The 17362-nt window shown below is 46.6% G+C and overlaps 1 protein-coding gene across 1 annotated transcript in view; it reads right to left on the bottom strand.

Annotated features, from left to right (window-relative positions):
- Nucleotides 1–8229: 8229 nt before the first annotated feature.
- Nucleotides 8230–17362, bottom strand: part of GNS (glucosamine (N-acetyl)-6-sulfatase) — a 48118-nt gene continuing 38985 nt past the window's right edge. The window contains exons 11-14 of the mRNA XM_002711312.5: nucleotides 15860–15967; nucleotides 14673–14783; nucleotides 13235–13395; nucleotides 8230–10755 (exon numbers count right to left, since the gene is read on the bottom strand). Of these exons, the coding sequence (XP_002711358.2) occupies nucleotides 10677–10755; nucleotides 13235–13395; nucleotides 14673–14783; nucleotides 15860–15967 (459 nt within the window). The 3' untranslated portion in view covers nucleotides 8230–10676. The remainder of the gene's footprint in view (nucleotides 10756–13234; nucleotides 13396–14672; nucleotides 14784–15859; nucleotides 15968–17362) is intronic.

Consider the following 17362-nt stretch of genomic DNA (forward strand, 5'->3'; position numbering starts at 1 on the left):
TGGGAGGTAGGCGGGTAGGTGGCTGAAGGCTGGGGTGGGGAGTGGCTGGGTTGGGCTTGGATCGGTTTGCTTATTTTGGTTTTGGCTTTATATTGTTTTTTGGTGAGCTGTTCCTTATTGTAGGAGGTGGAGATGGCAAGGTGGAGGACACAGACCCCTCTGATCTGAAATTACAGTTTCCCAAACACACCTGTGAGTTTCCTGTGTTTGCCTGAGGCAGCTCTTGGCAGCACCTGAATTCCACAAGCGCCTGTCTTCCTGTTTGCAGGTGAGCATTGGAACTCTATTTTTAAAAAAGATTTATTTCTTTATTTGAAAGAGTTAGAATCTTCCATCCACTGGTCCACCACCCCCGTGATGGCCCCAACAGCCAGGCCTGAGCCAGACCGAAGCCAGGAACTTCTTCTGGGTCTCCCTTGTGGCTGCAAGGGCCCAAACACTTGAGCCATCTTCTGCTGGTTTTCCCAGGTACATTGGGGAGCTGGATTGGAAGTGGGGCACCTGGGACACGAATTGGTGCCCTTATGGGATGCCAGTGTCACAGGTGCATGCTGAGCCACAACACCAGCTGCAGGAACTTTGAATGTTTACACACAGCTCCAAAACGTCAGGACTCTTAAATCCAAAAGTTGAGATTTGGCCTTGTTTGGGGGGAGGGAGGTATTTTATTTTTAAAGATTTATTTATTTGAAGGCAGAGCTACAGAGAGTGAGCATGTGGGAGCAAGAGCTTTCATTTGCTGGTTCGCTCCCTAAATGGTCACAACAACATGGGTAGCAGGGGCCCAACCACTTGGACCGTCCTCTGCTGCCTTCCCTGGCCGATTAGCAGGGAGCTGCCTTGGCAGTAGAGCAGCCGGGACTCACACCTGCACTCATCTGGGATGCTGAGTGTTGCAGCTGGTGGCTTGACCCGCTCAGCCATTATGGTGGCCCCAGGAATTATTGTAACTAGTGAGGTTTCTTAAGTCTTTCCGAACAGTCCTGGATGTAATCCAGCTTGTTAATCTGGTAGGCAGATATCTGGGCTGTGAGTGGCAGGTGCACTGTTCCCCAGCTGAGCCACTGTTGCGGACATGTGAGGCTCATTGAGCCCCGTGTGTTCCCTTTGTCTGCAGAGAGGTTTGAGGCTTCTGCTGGAGAGGGCTTTGCCATTTACAAGTCCAGTAACGTTTACTGAAGTTCCAGGAATTTCGCCGACGCCGCGGCTCACTAGGCTAATCCTCCACCTGGCGGCGCCGGCACACCGGGTTCTAGTCCTGGTCTGGGCCCCTGTACTCATGTGGGAGACCCGGCTAAAGTTCCTGGCTTCGGCCCAGCTGAGCCCTGGCTGTTGTGGCCACTTGGGGAGTAAACCAACAGATGGAAGATCTTCTCCCCAACCCCACCAAGCCTCCCCCCCCATTCTAATTTGCAAAAAAAAAAATCTTTAAAAATAAATAAATCTTTAAAAAACAAGAAAAGAAAAATAATTTTAAAAGCATATACAAGAAAGTAAATAATAAAGGGTGGATATGAATGAAATTTTAAAAACCCAGAAAATCAATGAAACCAGAATTAATTTTCTGTCACTAACAACTTGATAAACCTCTGGCTAGAGTGATCAGAGAACAAAGAACATAGAGGACCAATATCAGGAAGGGAGAGGTGATGCAGGCTGGATGTGTTCATGTTTTAGATCCTTGCATGGAAGTCGGTTTCCTTCAAAGTTGCTATTATTTTGTGTAAGAAAAAAAACTCTGAAAATAGTGCTGTTCCATTTTGCCTGGCTTGTGACAGGTTTGCTAACGCCAAGTGCTGATGTTGCCGCCCCCACCTTCTTGGCTCCCTGGGGTTTAGAGTTTGCTGCTATACCTGATGATGGTCTCACTTCTGAGTGACGTCCAGCTTCATGTTATTGGAAACTGTAGAGTCTAAGCTCATTTAATGGGAAGTATGATTGTAGGCTCTTCTCTCCCTCCCTACTTCCTTCCTTCTTGGTCCACTGGACAATGGTTTGGGACTTAATTATATTGAGGAATGAATGTATCTTGTTTATTGTTGTGTTCTGCAGTGTTTAATTCTTACAACCCTTTTGTTGTTGTTGTTAAAAGTGTTTATTTTGAGAGAGACAGAGATACCGCATCCACTGGTTCATTCCTCAAGTGTCCGCAGTGGCCAGATCTGGGTTGATTCTAGGCTGGGAACCAGGAATCCAATCCAGGTATTCCATTTGGGATTTTTTTTAATCTCATTTACATTGCTTTGTCCTGCCTTTTGCATGAAAAGAAATTTGCACACCAAGTCTTAATTTCATCCATTCAGCAATATTTGTAAGCCTTGTGACAGTCTTAGGAACTGGTTAAGTTATGGTGAGAGAGAACATCCGGGACCCTGTCTTCATGGAGACCAGAGTCTGTGAGCCATGTAAACTGTTAGGAATCGTGGAGGCGAAATGCAGGGTGCCATGAGAGTGTTTAATCAGGGGGTCGGAGAAAGCTTCTTTGAGAGGGGCTTAGAGCTGAGATCTTGGAGATGGGAAAGGAGTTACTGAGCGGAGTTCCTAACTCTCAGGAATGTTCTCTGCGTGGTGGGGCCTGGTTCCTGAGTTCGTTCTTCTGGGCAGCGTATGATTTTTCAGGTTCATACTTGCAGTTTTTTCTCTATTTTGAGAACTTGAGGGCTAAGTAATTCTGCCCAGGTTAGAGTTCATCTGGCAAGAGTAAAGTCAAAAATTTTTTTTTTTTTTAAACTTTTTTTTTTTTTTAAAGCCAAGCTCTTTTTTTTTTTTTTTTTTTTTTTTTTTTTTGGACAGGCAGAGTGGACAGTGAGAGAGAGAGACAGAGAGAAAGGTCTTCCTTTTGCCGTTGGTTCACCCTCCAATGGCCGCCGCGGCCGGCGCGCTGCGGCCGGCGCACCGCGCTGATCCGATGGCAGGAGCCAGGAGCCAGGTGCTTTTCCTGGTCTCCCATGGGGTGCAGGGCCCAAGCACCTGGGCCATCCTCCACTGCACTCCCTGGCCACAGCAGAGGGCTGGCCTGGAAGAGGGGCAACCGGGACAGAATCCGGCGCCCTGACCGGGACTAGAACCCGGTGTGCCGGCGCCGCTAGGCGGAGGATTAGCCTATTGAGCCGCGGCGCCGGCCTAGTAAAGTCAAAATTTACAATGGCAATTGCTCTGGATCAAACTCCCATCTCCTCCTACAAAATGGAGATGGCATCATGTGTTTGTTTGCCTCTCAGGGCTATAAGGTGCTGAGTGTGACGCTATCTCGTACACCGTGAATCCTGGCATGGTGTGTGGTGGTGGTATTTTCTAACATCTGTTTCTGCAGCAGTATGGCTACTTTACTCCCTTCCTAGCGTGTTGACACTAACATTCATCTAGAAGCATCCTAGGTATCAGTTTCCAAGATGGGCAATTTTAGCCCAGCAGAAGGGCCTTTTTCCTTTTTCTTTCTTTTTTTTTTTTTTTTTAATCAAGGCTCAGGGAAGGAAATGGAGTTCAAAACACAGCACTCAAGATGCTGGTGCAGTTGGTAGACCAAGTAATCACTTAGTGCCTTAGTGCTTCCCCTGTGCTCTGCATGAATCCAGATACCGAGTGTGATCTCTGCCAAGTTAGAGCTACAGGGCTCTGGGCAGCTGGGACCAGGGAAGTCAAGTTCAGGTGCAGAGTGATGCTGATTGATAATGCAAACCAGAGGGCTGGGTGTGGGTGCAGTCTGGTGCTTTCCTGAATGTAAGCTCCCCGCTTTATTATTTCCTTGGAGACAGGACTAAATCTTCAGCTCACTTTGCATCTCTCCTAGCTGCAGGGTACAAAATCTGTGGGAAGCAGCCGCTTGGGCACCTTTGAGACAGGAAAGGTCTCTCCAGGCAGACCCTGAGCTGCAGCTTCCTGCCTCTCTTCCTGCAGCCTGTGTCCCTTTCTGGCTGGACTTGAAAAACTTGAATTGAAAGGCAGAGTGGCATCAAGAGAGACAGAGCTCTTCCATTGCTGGTTCATCATCCCCCCCCCCCCCCCCCCCCCGCCCGGGCCAAAATGGCCAGGGCTGGGCCAGGCCAAAGCCAGGATTCTGAAGCTGTATCCGGGTCTCCCCGTGGGTGGCAGGAGCCCATGCGCAGTGGGCTTCCTTCTCTGCAGGGGGCTCCAGGAAAGCGAGGTCTAAGGCTGAAGGCTGCCCTGGTAGATGACTGAGAAGTTAGTAGTCTCTCCTTCCAGACTGCCAGAAAGAATCTGAGTTGTAGTGTTGGTCTTAGCCCTCATGAAGTTGATGCTCTCTTAACCTGGGAGGTGCTGGGAGACAGGGGACTTGGGACAAAAGTGTACCAACTGGCCACTCTCCTGGGGGACTTCAGCAGAAATAGAATCAACTGTGCTTCCTAGCTCCTTTCTCAGCGCCGGGTGGAGGCGAGGGAGCTGTGCCTGAGCCCCACTTGGACAACAGGTGCCTCAGAAACCCAGCCAGCAGCAGGGCAGCCGCAGCTGCCGAGCTGCTGCTCTCTCCCCTCCCCACTTTCGGGAGTCCTGGAACCCACAGGACAGGAGATGTGGACTTGTGTTTGAAGCCGGCTGGTCAAGAGGGCCTGCCCATTAAAATAGTTTCCAAGTGCTGAAGACGTTTTAGCAACCATGCCAACAAGGAAGCTTCTACTTAGTTTTTGTAGCAATGGCTGAGAACCAGTGTTTATTTATACATAGATACTTCAAAAAGTTAATGGAGGAGGTCTGCATTTGTGGCCTAGCAGGTTAAGATGCTGCCTGGCAGTGGGGGATGGCCCAAGTGCTTGGGCCCCTGCACCCACATGGGAGACCTTGAAGGAGGCTCCAGGCTCCTCGCTTCAGATTGGCGTAGCTCCGGCCGTAGTGGCCATTTGGGAGGTGAACCAGTGGAGGGAAGACCTTTCTCTCTCTCTCTCTGTAACTCTGTCAAAAAAAAAAAAAAAAAAAAAAAAAAGATGCTGCCCGGGATGCCAGCAACCTGTTCAAGCCTCACCTGCTTCACTTCTGATCCTTCTTCCAGCTAATGGGCCTGCGAAGGCAGAAGTTGGCCTAAGTCTTTGGGTCCCTGCCACCCATGTGGGAGATCTGGATGGAGCACACCTGGCTTTGGCTTGGCCCAACCTTGGCTGTTGTATTTGTAGATAGATTTCTTTCTCTATTTCTGTATTGCTCTGCCTTTCAACTAGATGAAAATAAATGAACATTTTAAAAAACATTTGCAAAAATTTTGAAATCCATGCATGTGATTTTTTTAAAAATACACATTTTCTGTGAATTTTTTGAAACCCCCCTTTTCTTAAACATTTATTTATTTGAAAGACTTAAAAGAATCTTTGATCATCTGGTTCACTCCCCAAGTGGCTGCAACAGCCAGGGCTGGGCCATCCCAAAGCCAGGAGCCAGGAACTTCATCTGGACCTCCCACATGTGTGCAGGGGCCCAAGGACTCAGACCATATTCTGCTGCTTTCCCAGGCGTATTAGATGTTGGTGGGCTGCAGTCATCTGAGTGCTTGGCTGGGGCTGGAGGATTTGCTTCCAAGATGATGCATCCACATGGCAGGCAAGTTCAGGTTCTTGCTATGTGGACTTCACCATAGAGCTGCTTGTGCTCATGATGTGACAGCCGGTTTCTCCCCCACAGTAATCCGAGAGAGAGCAAGGTGGGAAGTGGCCATGTCTTTCATGGTCTAGTCTTGGAAGACACATACGATCATATAGGACCTCGTCTATTTGCCACATGAATCAACCCCGATGCACTGTGGGAGAGGATTACACAGCATCGTTAGGAGCCATCTTGGAGGTTAACTTATTTCCAGCATGACTGCACTAGTCAAAGTCATGTGTCAAGGGTGGGGCCCTCTTTGACTTTCCTTCCATCCATGGTGTTGTGGAGCTGGACAAGAAGCATCTCTCCTTAGTCTGCCACTGGTTTCTCTGTTAAGTATAGAGATCAGAGATAAGTTCTCTTTAGTCTACATGATTGCCTTTCAGAACCAAGCTACTAGGCACAGTAGGCACTCAGATGTATGATGAGAGAGGAATGATAGATCCTTCCTGCAAATGTACACAGCAGAGTTCACTATAAAGATGAGTTTGAAGCTAGAACTTTGAAATCCTGACTCCTGAATTACTATCATGTACTTGAGCAAATTAATGAGGGAAAGAAGCTATCCCATGGAGCTGTCTTTGTTGCCCAAAAAAATGACAATTACAAGTATCCTGGTATCTAGGAATCTGTCAGTATCCAGAATGTGGGTTGGAGGACGTACATGGCTGTCAGGTCTTACAAGCAAGTGGCATGAAATCTTCCGCTGAAAGACCACGATTGACAGCTGTCATTCATGGCATTCTGGGAGCTACTACCCACATCTAGCACCTGAATCCTAGGTGGCGATTCCTAAGCCATCAGTAATGGTCTCCTCAGTGTTTTCGGCGTGTGTCCTTTGGGTCCTCTGGCTGCTGGCTCTTGCCTCTGCAAACTTCAGTGTATATGTGTGGTCAGTCGTTTAAATCCACTGGTGGAAGAGAAAAATGAAAAGCAGACTAATTCTGTTGGGAATGTTCTACAAGGCAGTCTTCATGGGGGAATAGGCGGAGTCAGTTAAAAAAGATGGGACCCGTAGAGTCTGTGTGCAAGAACTTTCTTCTTTTTGATGATATGACATTATGAAACAACCAGATTTTCTTATTTTTAAGATAGTACAGGGTACCCATGAAGTTGCCAAATTACTATCTTATTTTTCCATTTGCTTAGTGGCTCTGTCTTCTTTTCTCTACTACTTAGACAAAGGTCAGAGACCAGGTAGCTCTCAAGTGAAGTCTGACTTGGATATTTCAACTTTATCCTGTCTTTATCATTCAGGGTGTTGGTGTCTTCTGCCCTGACGTGTAAGGCCAGTACTCACCTTCTTACCCGCAGTGTTTCTTGGCCTTACATCCCAGATTTAAGCAATTAGGTCTACAACTGCTATTTTTGGCCTGATCTAGCTTTCCACGAGGTCTTTGAGGGGGGAGGGAAGTCACCCAGCTAGGTGATGAGCCCTTGCAACTAAACAGCTGACAGTGCTCAGGAGAGGTGCCATGACGGGCCTCAAGCCCCCCTGCAGGTTATTGCCGGGCTTGTCATGACCGCTCTTTCCACAGGCCTTCCCCCCACCACCCTTGGAGCACTTGCCATTTTTATTCAGATTTTAAAGAAATAATAAGCTAAGGCTTAGTTATTTAATGATCTGCCTAATAAGATATAGGACAAGTGCTCAAAGTTAAATATCTTAAAACATCACGTGTTACAATAGTTATACATACCTGTGGGGTATCAATACATTTTTAAAATACGCAGGCCATTTCTCAGAGTTGTGTTTGCACTGAGCAACTTTGAGGAATGAAGCCATGTCTTCTAGAACAGGGAGCAGGCTTAGTGCTTGTGGTCACACGGCAGGTTCTTTAAGCTCCATGCTGCTTTCCTGTTAACAACCACTGCTTGTGCAGGTGCCCATCTGTGCCCTTTGCAGCACACCTGTGGGACTTGGGGGCAAGAGCGAACCAACAGGTTTTCACTGCTTGCTGTGCTGTAACCAAGTCCTTTGTCCCTAACCCAGTATCTCCTGTCTTTTGCAAGTATCCACGCAACAGTCAGCTTGCAAGAAGGCAGAAATCAAATTCTAGACCCTCATAAGTTACACTGTGATATGCTCAAACCACCTGTTTTACTGTTATAGACACCCATGAAGTTGCCAGATTACTAACATCTTATTTTCTACTTTGTCTTCAAAATTGCCAAGATATGAGACAACCTGCTAGGATTATGGCTTGTTTTTTTAAAATTTAACTGGAACACGGCCACATACAATCATTTCTGTATCTTCTGTGAATCAACACTGGGGACCCACATGGCATTCAAGCCTACATGAACTGTTCCTTTAATGAATCTGTTGACCCCTGTAATGTAACCACATGACTGGATTTCTGTGAGGGCAAAGTACCTTCAAAAGTGAGTTCACTCTGTCCTTTGGAAGTCAGCCAAGACTTTATTTTTGCTCTAAAGCTGCAATGGCATACTGGTTTATCAGGACTTTCTACACGTTGCTTTACAGGATTATTCATCAGCAAGGACTATGCATTATGAGCTATCCAAATAGAGCTGTCTCATGTCCATTACCAGGTGAGTCTTTTAGCTCAAGGTGGGGAAAAGCACTATGTGAGAATTACTAGTTGTGAACGGAAACAAAGGACACATTCCCACTGGAACAGAAATCAATTTTAATTCATTGAAAAGTGCAGCAGTGAACAGGGTCCTTGGAAGGGCACTTTCTAAATGAGATGACACAAAGCCGGAACAGATGATGCCAACACAAGAACTAACAAATTGGTGGAATGAGGTGGCGTGGACAAACAGAAGAACCTGGAAATACTCAGCTACTTCCACTGGTGGGTCAGTCTGAAATAATCTTTGCTTTCTCTTATTAAGGATCAGCTTTTTCATTAAGAAAGCACTAATCTTTATTTTAGATACTTAAAAAAAATCAATGCAAGAACATTTTTCACAGATTAAGCGATAACTTCCATGAGTATCATTAGTATTTTGTACAAAAAAACCCCTATGGTTGTTAGAATGTATTGGCAGCAGCACCACTTGTGAAATTCAAAGATGCTCTAAAGATTGTTCCCCCTTTGTGGCTTTATGTGAAAGGAAGCTTCATAATAAGAAATCCTATAAGGCAAAAAAATCTCCATTTCATTGCTAAGGCCTCCATTCATTCCTAATGGTTTTATCTGTTCTCTATTAGGAAGGGCACCGACAGATATGGACTTGACCAGTACAACTGAGAACAAGGCAGGCCTCCTGTAGTGGGTCCCTTCTACATAAACATTCTGGACATAGTGTACTTTTTAGTTGGTTGGGCTATAAATGGAGGTCTCTATTCAAAGATTAGGTAAGAAATGTACCAAAAACAGAAATGGTACAGAAGAGGCCTTACCATATCCCCACCACCCAAAATGTTGGCTGAATGAAGAGCCACGTGGCAGAGATCCTACTAGCAACTACTTTGGGTAACTCTTAGGGCTTTACCTGCTTTCCCGAACCAACAACATAAAACTGAATAATATGACATCACAGCCCAAGACCTGGTAAGAGTTGCTTTCTTTTTATTTGGGAATAACTGTGGTCAACTTTCATTACTGTGGAAGTTGACTGATAATATTATCAGTCAAATAGAGAATAAAGGTGATACCCATACTCAACATTGTAGTTTGTTACAAGATTTCTACCATTTCTCTAAAACAGTCACAGCAGAGGTGTTCATTTCACTCCCTATTTCGTCTCGATACTTGAGGTAACGGGATAAACTCCACAGCTATTAACCCACCTGGAATTCTCATAGCAGTCACTCATGGCCATGTCTTACAAAGTGCTTAAAGCTTGACAGAAAATCTTAAAGCTAGAAGGACTTCCTGCCTGAGTTGAACAGCTTGTAAGACTGTATCTCTACCTACCCTCTGCCACCCCACCATCACAATTACCCTTCTTGTGCAACAAACAGTAGAACTGGAATTGGCCTTCATGCCAATAAAAATGTAGATATTCTGAAGAATGGGGAAGCCTAAACAGATGCTACTGACGGGGGAGTAGTCAGCAAGGCCCTATTAAGTAAGATTTCCATAACACTCAGGGCAACTATCTGCATGGGGCACAGGAAGAAGTTTTTCCATCTTAAAACGAACAGTGACAGCAAAATCCAGCCAAAATGACTGTATGCATGGAATTGACACTCAGGTTCCCTGCGCGACAGGGGTACAACCCTAAAACTTGTAACCCAAGGCTAGCCATAGAATGCCCTCGGAAAACACAGCCTTCCATCAACCCTTGGCCATTTTTCTTCCCTGATAGGTGCACCTAAGCCACTGTTATTTTTCACATCAGAGAGGAAAGCCCCAAGAGAAGCTCTTTCCCTCCAATACTGCTCGTGCTAACTGGCACTCCGTGTGGTTGGCAGCCGCGGGCAAGTAGTGACTGTCACCTCAAGAGCTTCCTGGGATTAGCTTCTACTACAAGCTGATGGCTCCATTTCAGTCCAGAACGGAAACAAACTCCCCAAAAACAGAGCCTGGTGGACTTACTGAGTCTGTGACATTATCACATCATGAAGGAGTTGATACACAGTATCTCTGCTTGTTCCAGCAGTGGTAGCATGTTCTTCATCAGATGATCCTGCTCTGGTGGTTAAGCCATGTGATGTTAGGAGTTTTCATAGTGAGGTGCTCACTCTCAAATGGTATGCAAGTCCTTTGACTTTGGGTCAAGCCTAAGTAACAACAAATTTCCTTTTTCCCCCTAAAGTATTGCCATTTATCTGAATGGACTTGTGAATTCAGCTTGGACCACATGGGGAATACTAAGAACTGTGGCCCCAGGACAGAAAGGATTGTGGTGAGAACAAAGACGTCAGGAGTGTTTGTTATCAGCGAAAGGAAGAGGCTGGGACAGCCACTCTTGATGGCAGAGTTCACAGTTTCACACATGGCACAAGAAGTCAGCTGATTAGATTGCTTTTTCAAACAGGACTTGAAACAAGGCAGTCCAGAAACTCTTCCAGGCGTGGTCTTGAAGACAAGTTACAGACACCTACTACAATCACTTCATCAGAAAGAAGCGTGCAGGGATCCAACTGCAGAGGCTGGGCACGACTGCTACAGCAGATGTTTTGAAAACCTTCGAGTTCTGATGCTGCCATGGTGGCTGAACATGAGACGAGGGTCAAACCTGTATCTGGGGGAAGGAAAAAAAGGTGGCTGTCACATTAACTCTAGGTTGCTGCTGCATGCTTCATTCAGTGGAAGCGATGGCAGGAGGGATAGAAAAGAAACTGTGAAACCATAAGGAAAGAATTGAGTGGGAAAGTATGCATACAAAACATGAGTAATTCATCAAATCATGGAGGATAAGTCCAGAGGAGAGCAGCAGCAGTTGGTCATCTAGAATAGTAGAAAGCTTTGAGATTTCAGATGTGTGTTTGGGAGGGGCTGGGAACAGTCCCTTAAGTATAAAGCAGCCAGGTGGCAGAGTCTAGCCCTTGCTGAATACGGGCAGTTACAGAGCCCTCCCCTCTACTGTAGATAAGAACACACGTGCACCGCAGATATGGGCTTGATTCTGCTCATCATGAACTTAGACAAGCCATTAACCAACCTCTCTGGATACCAATAAAGTAGTAAGACTTTGTTTCATACATTTTACATAAATAAACTAATTTTACCACTCAAGGGGGAAGTTGGATTAAATACTAAATGGTCACATGAGTTGGGACTTCGCTGATGTAAGGAATGCAGGTTGACCAGAAAGATTTTAGATATGCAGGGCATAAACACTTCTCTTAGTCTCTCCCATAGGATAGGCAATAACTCTTAGCAGTATTTTAGAGTAGCAGTTGGCCAACTGCTAGTAGTTCAGGGTTTGGGGGCCATCCAGTTTCTGTTCCAACCATTCATCTTTGCTGAAGTACAAAAATAACAGCGAATGTGTGCATTTATGTTCTAACAGATGGTGGTGGAACTGGGCCCATGGGATCTAGTCTGCTGACCCCATTTTAGAAGGTTCTTTAGATCCAAATGTTTTCAAGGAAAAAATTATGTCAATATCCACAAAACCAGCATTTAGAACCCCAGATTTCAAGCTTCTAGAATGTGAGCAAGATAATGAAACAAATTGGGAAATAGGAGACCAAGCTATTTTAGTTCTTTGGAGAATGGCCCTTGGATAGATCGTAACACCAAGCTCAGTTTTCTGGGAATTCTACAATTAAGTGCCACATGTGCAGAAGAACTAGGGCAGATGCCAACGTGGCAGGGCCATTTTCTAGCAGTGAGTGGTGAAGGGCTGTTTGGCCACACAGCATAAAGAGGTCCAAGTCCCCCAACTCAGTACTTGAATGTGGTTAAAAAGTGTAATGCTATAGATGTCTGACTTTATTGGTTTCATACATCCACTGGTTCACTCCCATATGTCCACAACAGCTAAACCAGGAGCCCAGAACTGAATCTGAGTCATGCCACATGGGTGGCAGGGACCCAAGTATGTGAGTTACCACATGCTGCCTCTCAGGGTGCAAACTAGCAGGCAACTGGAATTGGAGGTGGAGCTGGGACTCATATGGATGTGGAGTCCCAATAACTGCCAAAAGCCAGCCTTGTATAGTTTAAATGATATGTCTTTAATATTGTTATAGTTTTAGTTTAACTGGTTATCTATTTGATTTACTATTTTTTTTAAATATAGTCTGTTTTCTCTATTCATTTACCTACATCTCTAATTTGGACTGAAGATGATTTAACTTGCAGATGGCTAATTACAACTTTCTACAATTTTAAGACATCATTCTTCTCCCTCTTTTACAGAGTGTCAGAACTGAAATCCTTTCGAATGAAAGTTTGATTTTTAACTTTATAACCTTCAAGCAGAAGAGAAGTGACATGCTTCTTGCCATAGGTGGCTCAAATGCATGGTATTAGTGACAGCTAACGTTGCTAGTGAAAGCTACAGTTGAAGCATCCAGCTTCAGAGTACCTAGGATTCCTCTCTACCTCTGCTAATGCAGGGGCCATGGTTCACGTAACTGGATTCCCACTACCCATGTGGGAGACCTGGATTGAGTTCCTGCCTCCCAGCTGTGGCTACTGGGAGCATTTCAGCCAGTACAAGCATTTGGAGAATGGCTCAGTGCATGGGAATACTCCCTCCTTCTCTAATTAAATGAAGAGGTACAGGATGGGAAGGAACAAGTCTGACTCAGCAGGAAGTAATTCTCATTTATACTTGGTTAACATTTCAACATTTGCATTTATACCTAGTACCAAATTGATAGGTTTCTGTAATTGGAGTTTCTGAGCAGTGAAATGAAGTTGTGTGTTCTTGGAAGCTCTAGGGCATGGGGCAGTCCTGTATCAGCACTTATTTAAAGAAGTGGCACCATGTCAATCACAGCACGGGAAGAGAAGAGCCCTGCTTACTAGGGGAAGGGCTGTGCCTCTGGCTAAGGTACTCCCTGGCAGTGGAAGTCTTAAAGAGCCGCTTTCCCCACTCCACAGGTTAATTCACCAAGAATTACAAAGTTAAAGTCATGCATTCCACTTTAAAGCAAAACATGACAAACACAGCTCAGCCCTCAGCATGAACGTCCCTCCCCCTCTGCCTTCAGGAACAGCATGCCCACTAGAGACAACTTGGGTAACTCAAGGAAAAAAAAACTTACCCGGGGTCAAAAACCCCTGGCGTGCGACAGGTTGGCCCAGAACAGGACTGCAGCATCATTAACCGGTAGTTCATCTTCCCCAAAAGCTCGGGGTCTATGCTTTTAGCGATGTTAGTGATCTGGTCTGGGTCCGCGGTCAGGTTATAGACTTCCACAAACACCTAGAGGAAATGAAAGGATGGAGAAAGAACAGAAGACGGGTTACAGCTGAAGAAATACTCCTTATGTGCATGACTTCACACGGGAAGGTGGCAGATAAAAACCCAAGGCCCAGGAGAGTGCCATCTGGTCCCAAGCTCCTCAAAGAGCCCACTGTGCCCTGGAGACAACGCAGCATCTGTTGCGGGGATGCGGCTGCTGCTGGTGCACGGCCGCATGCTCTGCACCCTGTGCCTCCAGGCAGTCAGGAGGGGCAGGGGAGGAAGCCTATTGGCTCTGTCGCTGGAGCACAGAAGGCAGGCCCTGCGAATGGCACTGAGGTGACAGAACAGCTGAAGGCTGATGTTGGCCTTAGAAGTACAGGAAAGCACCTGGTGTTACAGATGGCAGTAGTTGTGGATGTATAACCCTGACGGAGTGTTCCTAACATTAGACAAGCCTAACATGGCAGCATTCCTTTCCCTAATCTTTGTGCAGTTCTCCACAATGGAGTCAAGCAATAGGCTAGGATTACTGTGGGTAAATGTTGCTTATAATGGCTTCTAGTAGCTGTGTCAGACTATCGCTTACGAAGTAGCTCTCCAACTGGTGAGTGTTACAGAGAAGAGCGAACAGGAACCGAGTCTGAGGAAAGCTCTTCCCTGCTGGGCAAATCGCCTCTGAGCTGTGGACTCCATGACGAGGGAGTCTGCTTCCGAGAACATAAGCACACATCCACCCCGCATGGTACTGAGGGCTGCCCGATGGGCGGGTGAGCCCGAGCTGACCAATAGTGTGAGGCCACAAGGAACTAGAGTCCCCATGGTGATCCTTCAGCTAACCCACACTGCCATGCTGGCCCAGGACAGCACTCCCATGCCTTTGTCTCTCACTGATCTGAGCAGCACTGGAGTTCTCCAGCGAGTCAGCTGCCAGTGACCTTTCTAGGAAATGCTCCCATGCCGTCCACCTCCAGGGAGGTGAAGTGCTTCACTTTCACTCCACACTACAGGGCAGGGAGGATCCCGGGAAGGTCACACAGCCGGCATGTGTCTCTCAAGACTACAAGTGTGGGTGGGTGGTGGCGGTGGCAGTGGGAATCCCTTCAGAAAGGTCACAGTTAGGGGAAGTGAGGCATGGCCTCAGGAAAGTCTGTCTTAAGGAAAGCTAAGTTCAAGTACATATGAGAACAGCATTTTCCCTCTAGAACATCCTTGGCATTACTCTCAGACCAACCAAGTCCAACTTCAGAGCACCAGCACTAGACAGATGGGAGAGGTGCAGGCTGAGGCCTTTTTACCTCCTGGTCATCAAACTCGCAGTACTGCAGGTTCCACAGCGCTGACATGGTCCTCACACAGGCATAGGTGTTGTTGTAGGCATCTTCACACACACAGTCTGGGAAACATTGCTGTAGGGGCATTTATGAAGACAAAGATCATTCACCTCAAGGGCAATGAAGTTGGCTTAAGCCAGACGTGGAACGGCAGAAATGAGGAAGCCTTTCACAGAGAAGCGGGTAACTGCCTTTCAAATAAATAACTCTTAACAAAAAAGGTATTGCTGTTGGAGAGACAAGACACAGAAGGGAATGGGGATGACAAGTGCAGGTATACTGGCCAAATGGGCCCTCATTACATAAATGAAGGGTTTGAAACACACAATCTAATGATAGGTCCCCAGCATCACTTTCAGGATTACTGGATTTACTTTTGTCCACCTGTTAACCGCCCACAGTCAAGTGCTAAAGAAGGACTCAGGGCCCGGTGCTGTGGCGTAGTGGGTAAAGCTGCCGCCTGCAGTGCCGGCATCCCATATAGGCGCCAGTTTGAGCCCTGGCTGCTCCACTTCCGATCCAGCTCTCTACTATGGCCTGGGAAAGCAGTAGAGGATGGTCTGAGGCCGGTGCCGCGGCTCAATAGGCTTATCCTCTGCCTGCAGCGCTGGCACACCAGGTTCTAGTCCCGGTCAGGGTGCTGGATTCTGTCCCGGTTGCCCCTCTTCCAGTCCAGCTCTCGCTGTGGCCCAGGAGTGCAGTGGAGGATAGCCCAAGTGCTTGGGCCCTGCACCCGCATGGGAGACCAGGAGAAGCACCTGGCTCCAGGCTTTGGATCAGTGCGATGCGGCGGACATTGGAGGGTGAACCAATGGTAAAGGAAGACCTTTCTATCTCTCTCACTGTCCACTCTGCCAGTTTAAAGAAAAAAAAAAAAGATGGTCTGAGTCCTTGGGCCCCTGCACCCATGTGGGAGACCCAGAAGAAGCTCCTGGCTCCAGATCAGCGCAGCTCCAGCTGTTGTGGCCATTTGGGGAGTGAACCAGCAAGTGGAAGATCTTTCGCTCTCTACCTCTCCTCTGTAACTCCAACTTTCAAATAAATAAATCTTTAAAAAAAAAAAAAGACTCAAATACTTAAGAAATCTAATTTAGCACCCTGCCGAGTTGTCCATGACAAAACAGTGGAAGCCAGTTCAAGCTATTACTCACAGACACTCCAGGACTCAGGGAGGGACACGTTGGGTCGGTGACGTTGCGGCCTTCTCCTTGATATTCCACCAGGACATCAGAGCGCCAGGTCAAATTACTGGCCCCTGTCTAGAAAGAAAAGCCCAGGCAGTTTCTGTGAGGCAGACAGACTGTAATAAAGTTTTACTCTACTGCCCGAGGGGACTTGCAGTCAAAACTAATTAGACTGTTCATTTGCTAACTCAAGCGAATGACTAGAATGGATGCATATGAAAGCTACTGAGTATCACGCTTGGTATTTATAGAGTCTGCAAGTGACAGTGGAACGCTTTGAACATTTAAAAGCTTCTTCCCAAGACCAACCTGGGAAGCAGGTCAGGGATGGAAACTGCAGTAGCTAAGCAAGAATCAAAGTCACAGCATAAACTGCTCAAAGTCCAGACTGAACAGTACTGTTTACGTGTTCTAGATAAGAATGTTCTAAGCTCATACCGAGCAATTTATATAACTAACAGACACAAGGACAAGAAACAACTATTATGCAGGGCTGCTCTGTGCTAAAGACTAACAGTTTCCAAGCACCATGTTATGGTCAGAAATACATTATCTCATTTACTCTACACTGTACACTGTGGAAGGACAGCAGCACTTGAAACCATAAAATTTAATACAGATGCACTAATGGCAAAAGGAGGACGAATCTAGCAGTAACAGCAAGTTTTGGATCAAAAGCATATGAATATAGGATGGAGCAGAAAACGTGGCAGTGTGCCTGTCTGAAACCCAGCATGCAGACAAAGAAGTGGTGCACAGTCAGTGGATAGGTGGCTGGCAACCAGACAGGAAAAGGCTCTGCACATCTGTCCAATACAGAATGGCAGGCAGTGGCAATGAAGTTTCTGAGCAGGGAAGTTCCAAAACCAAGGCTGTACTTCAGGACTGGGCTTTGGGCATAATGGTTAAGACACCTGCATCCCATAGTTAAGTGTCTGGGTTCGACTCCTGGCTCCACTCCTGATTCCAGCTTCTTGATAATGCAGACCTTGGAAGGCAGTGAAGAAGGCTCAAGCAACTGGGCCCCTGCACCTAACTACTCAGACCTGGACTGAGTTCCCAGCTTCTGGGTCTAGCCCAGGCTGTTGAGGATATTTCAGGAGTCAACCAGTAGATAGGAGCTATGTCTCAAATAAATACAAAAGCCCAAGAGCAGAATCTAGAGGGGACAGGGAATTGGGAGATAGTTTAGACATTTTTTTTTTTTTTAAAGATTTTATTTGAGAGGTAGAGTTACAGACAGTGAGAGGGAGAGACAGAAAAGTCTTCTGTCCGTCCGCTGTTTCACTCCCCAAATGGCCTCAACAGCCGGAGCTGTGCCGATCCGAAGCCAGGAGCCTGGAGCTTCTTCCGAGTCACCCACGTGGGTGCAGGGGCCCAAGGACTTGGGCCATCTTCTACTGATTTCCCAGGCCACAGCAGAGAGCTGGATCAGAAGTAGAGCAGCCAGGATTCGAACTGGTGCTCATA

Source organism: Oryctolagus cuniculus, chromosome 11 (genome assembly GCF_964237555.1).
Source record: "Oryctolagus cuniculus chromosome 11, mOryCun1.1, whole genome shotgun sequence".
In the NCBI taxonomy this organism is placed as follows: Eukaryota; Metazoa; Chordata; class Mammalia; order Lagomorpha; family Leporidae; genus Oryctolagus; species Oryctolagus cuniculus.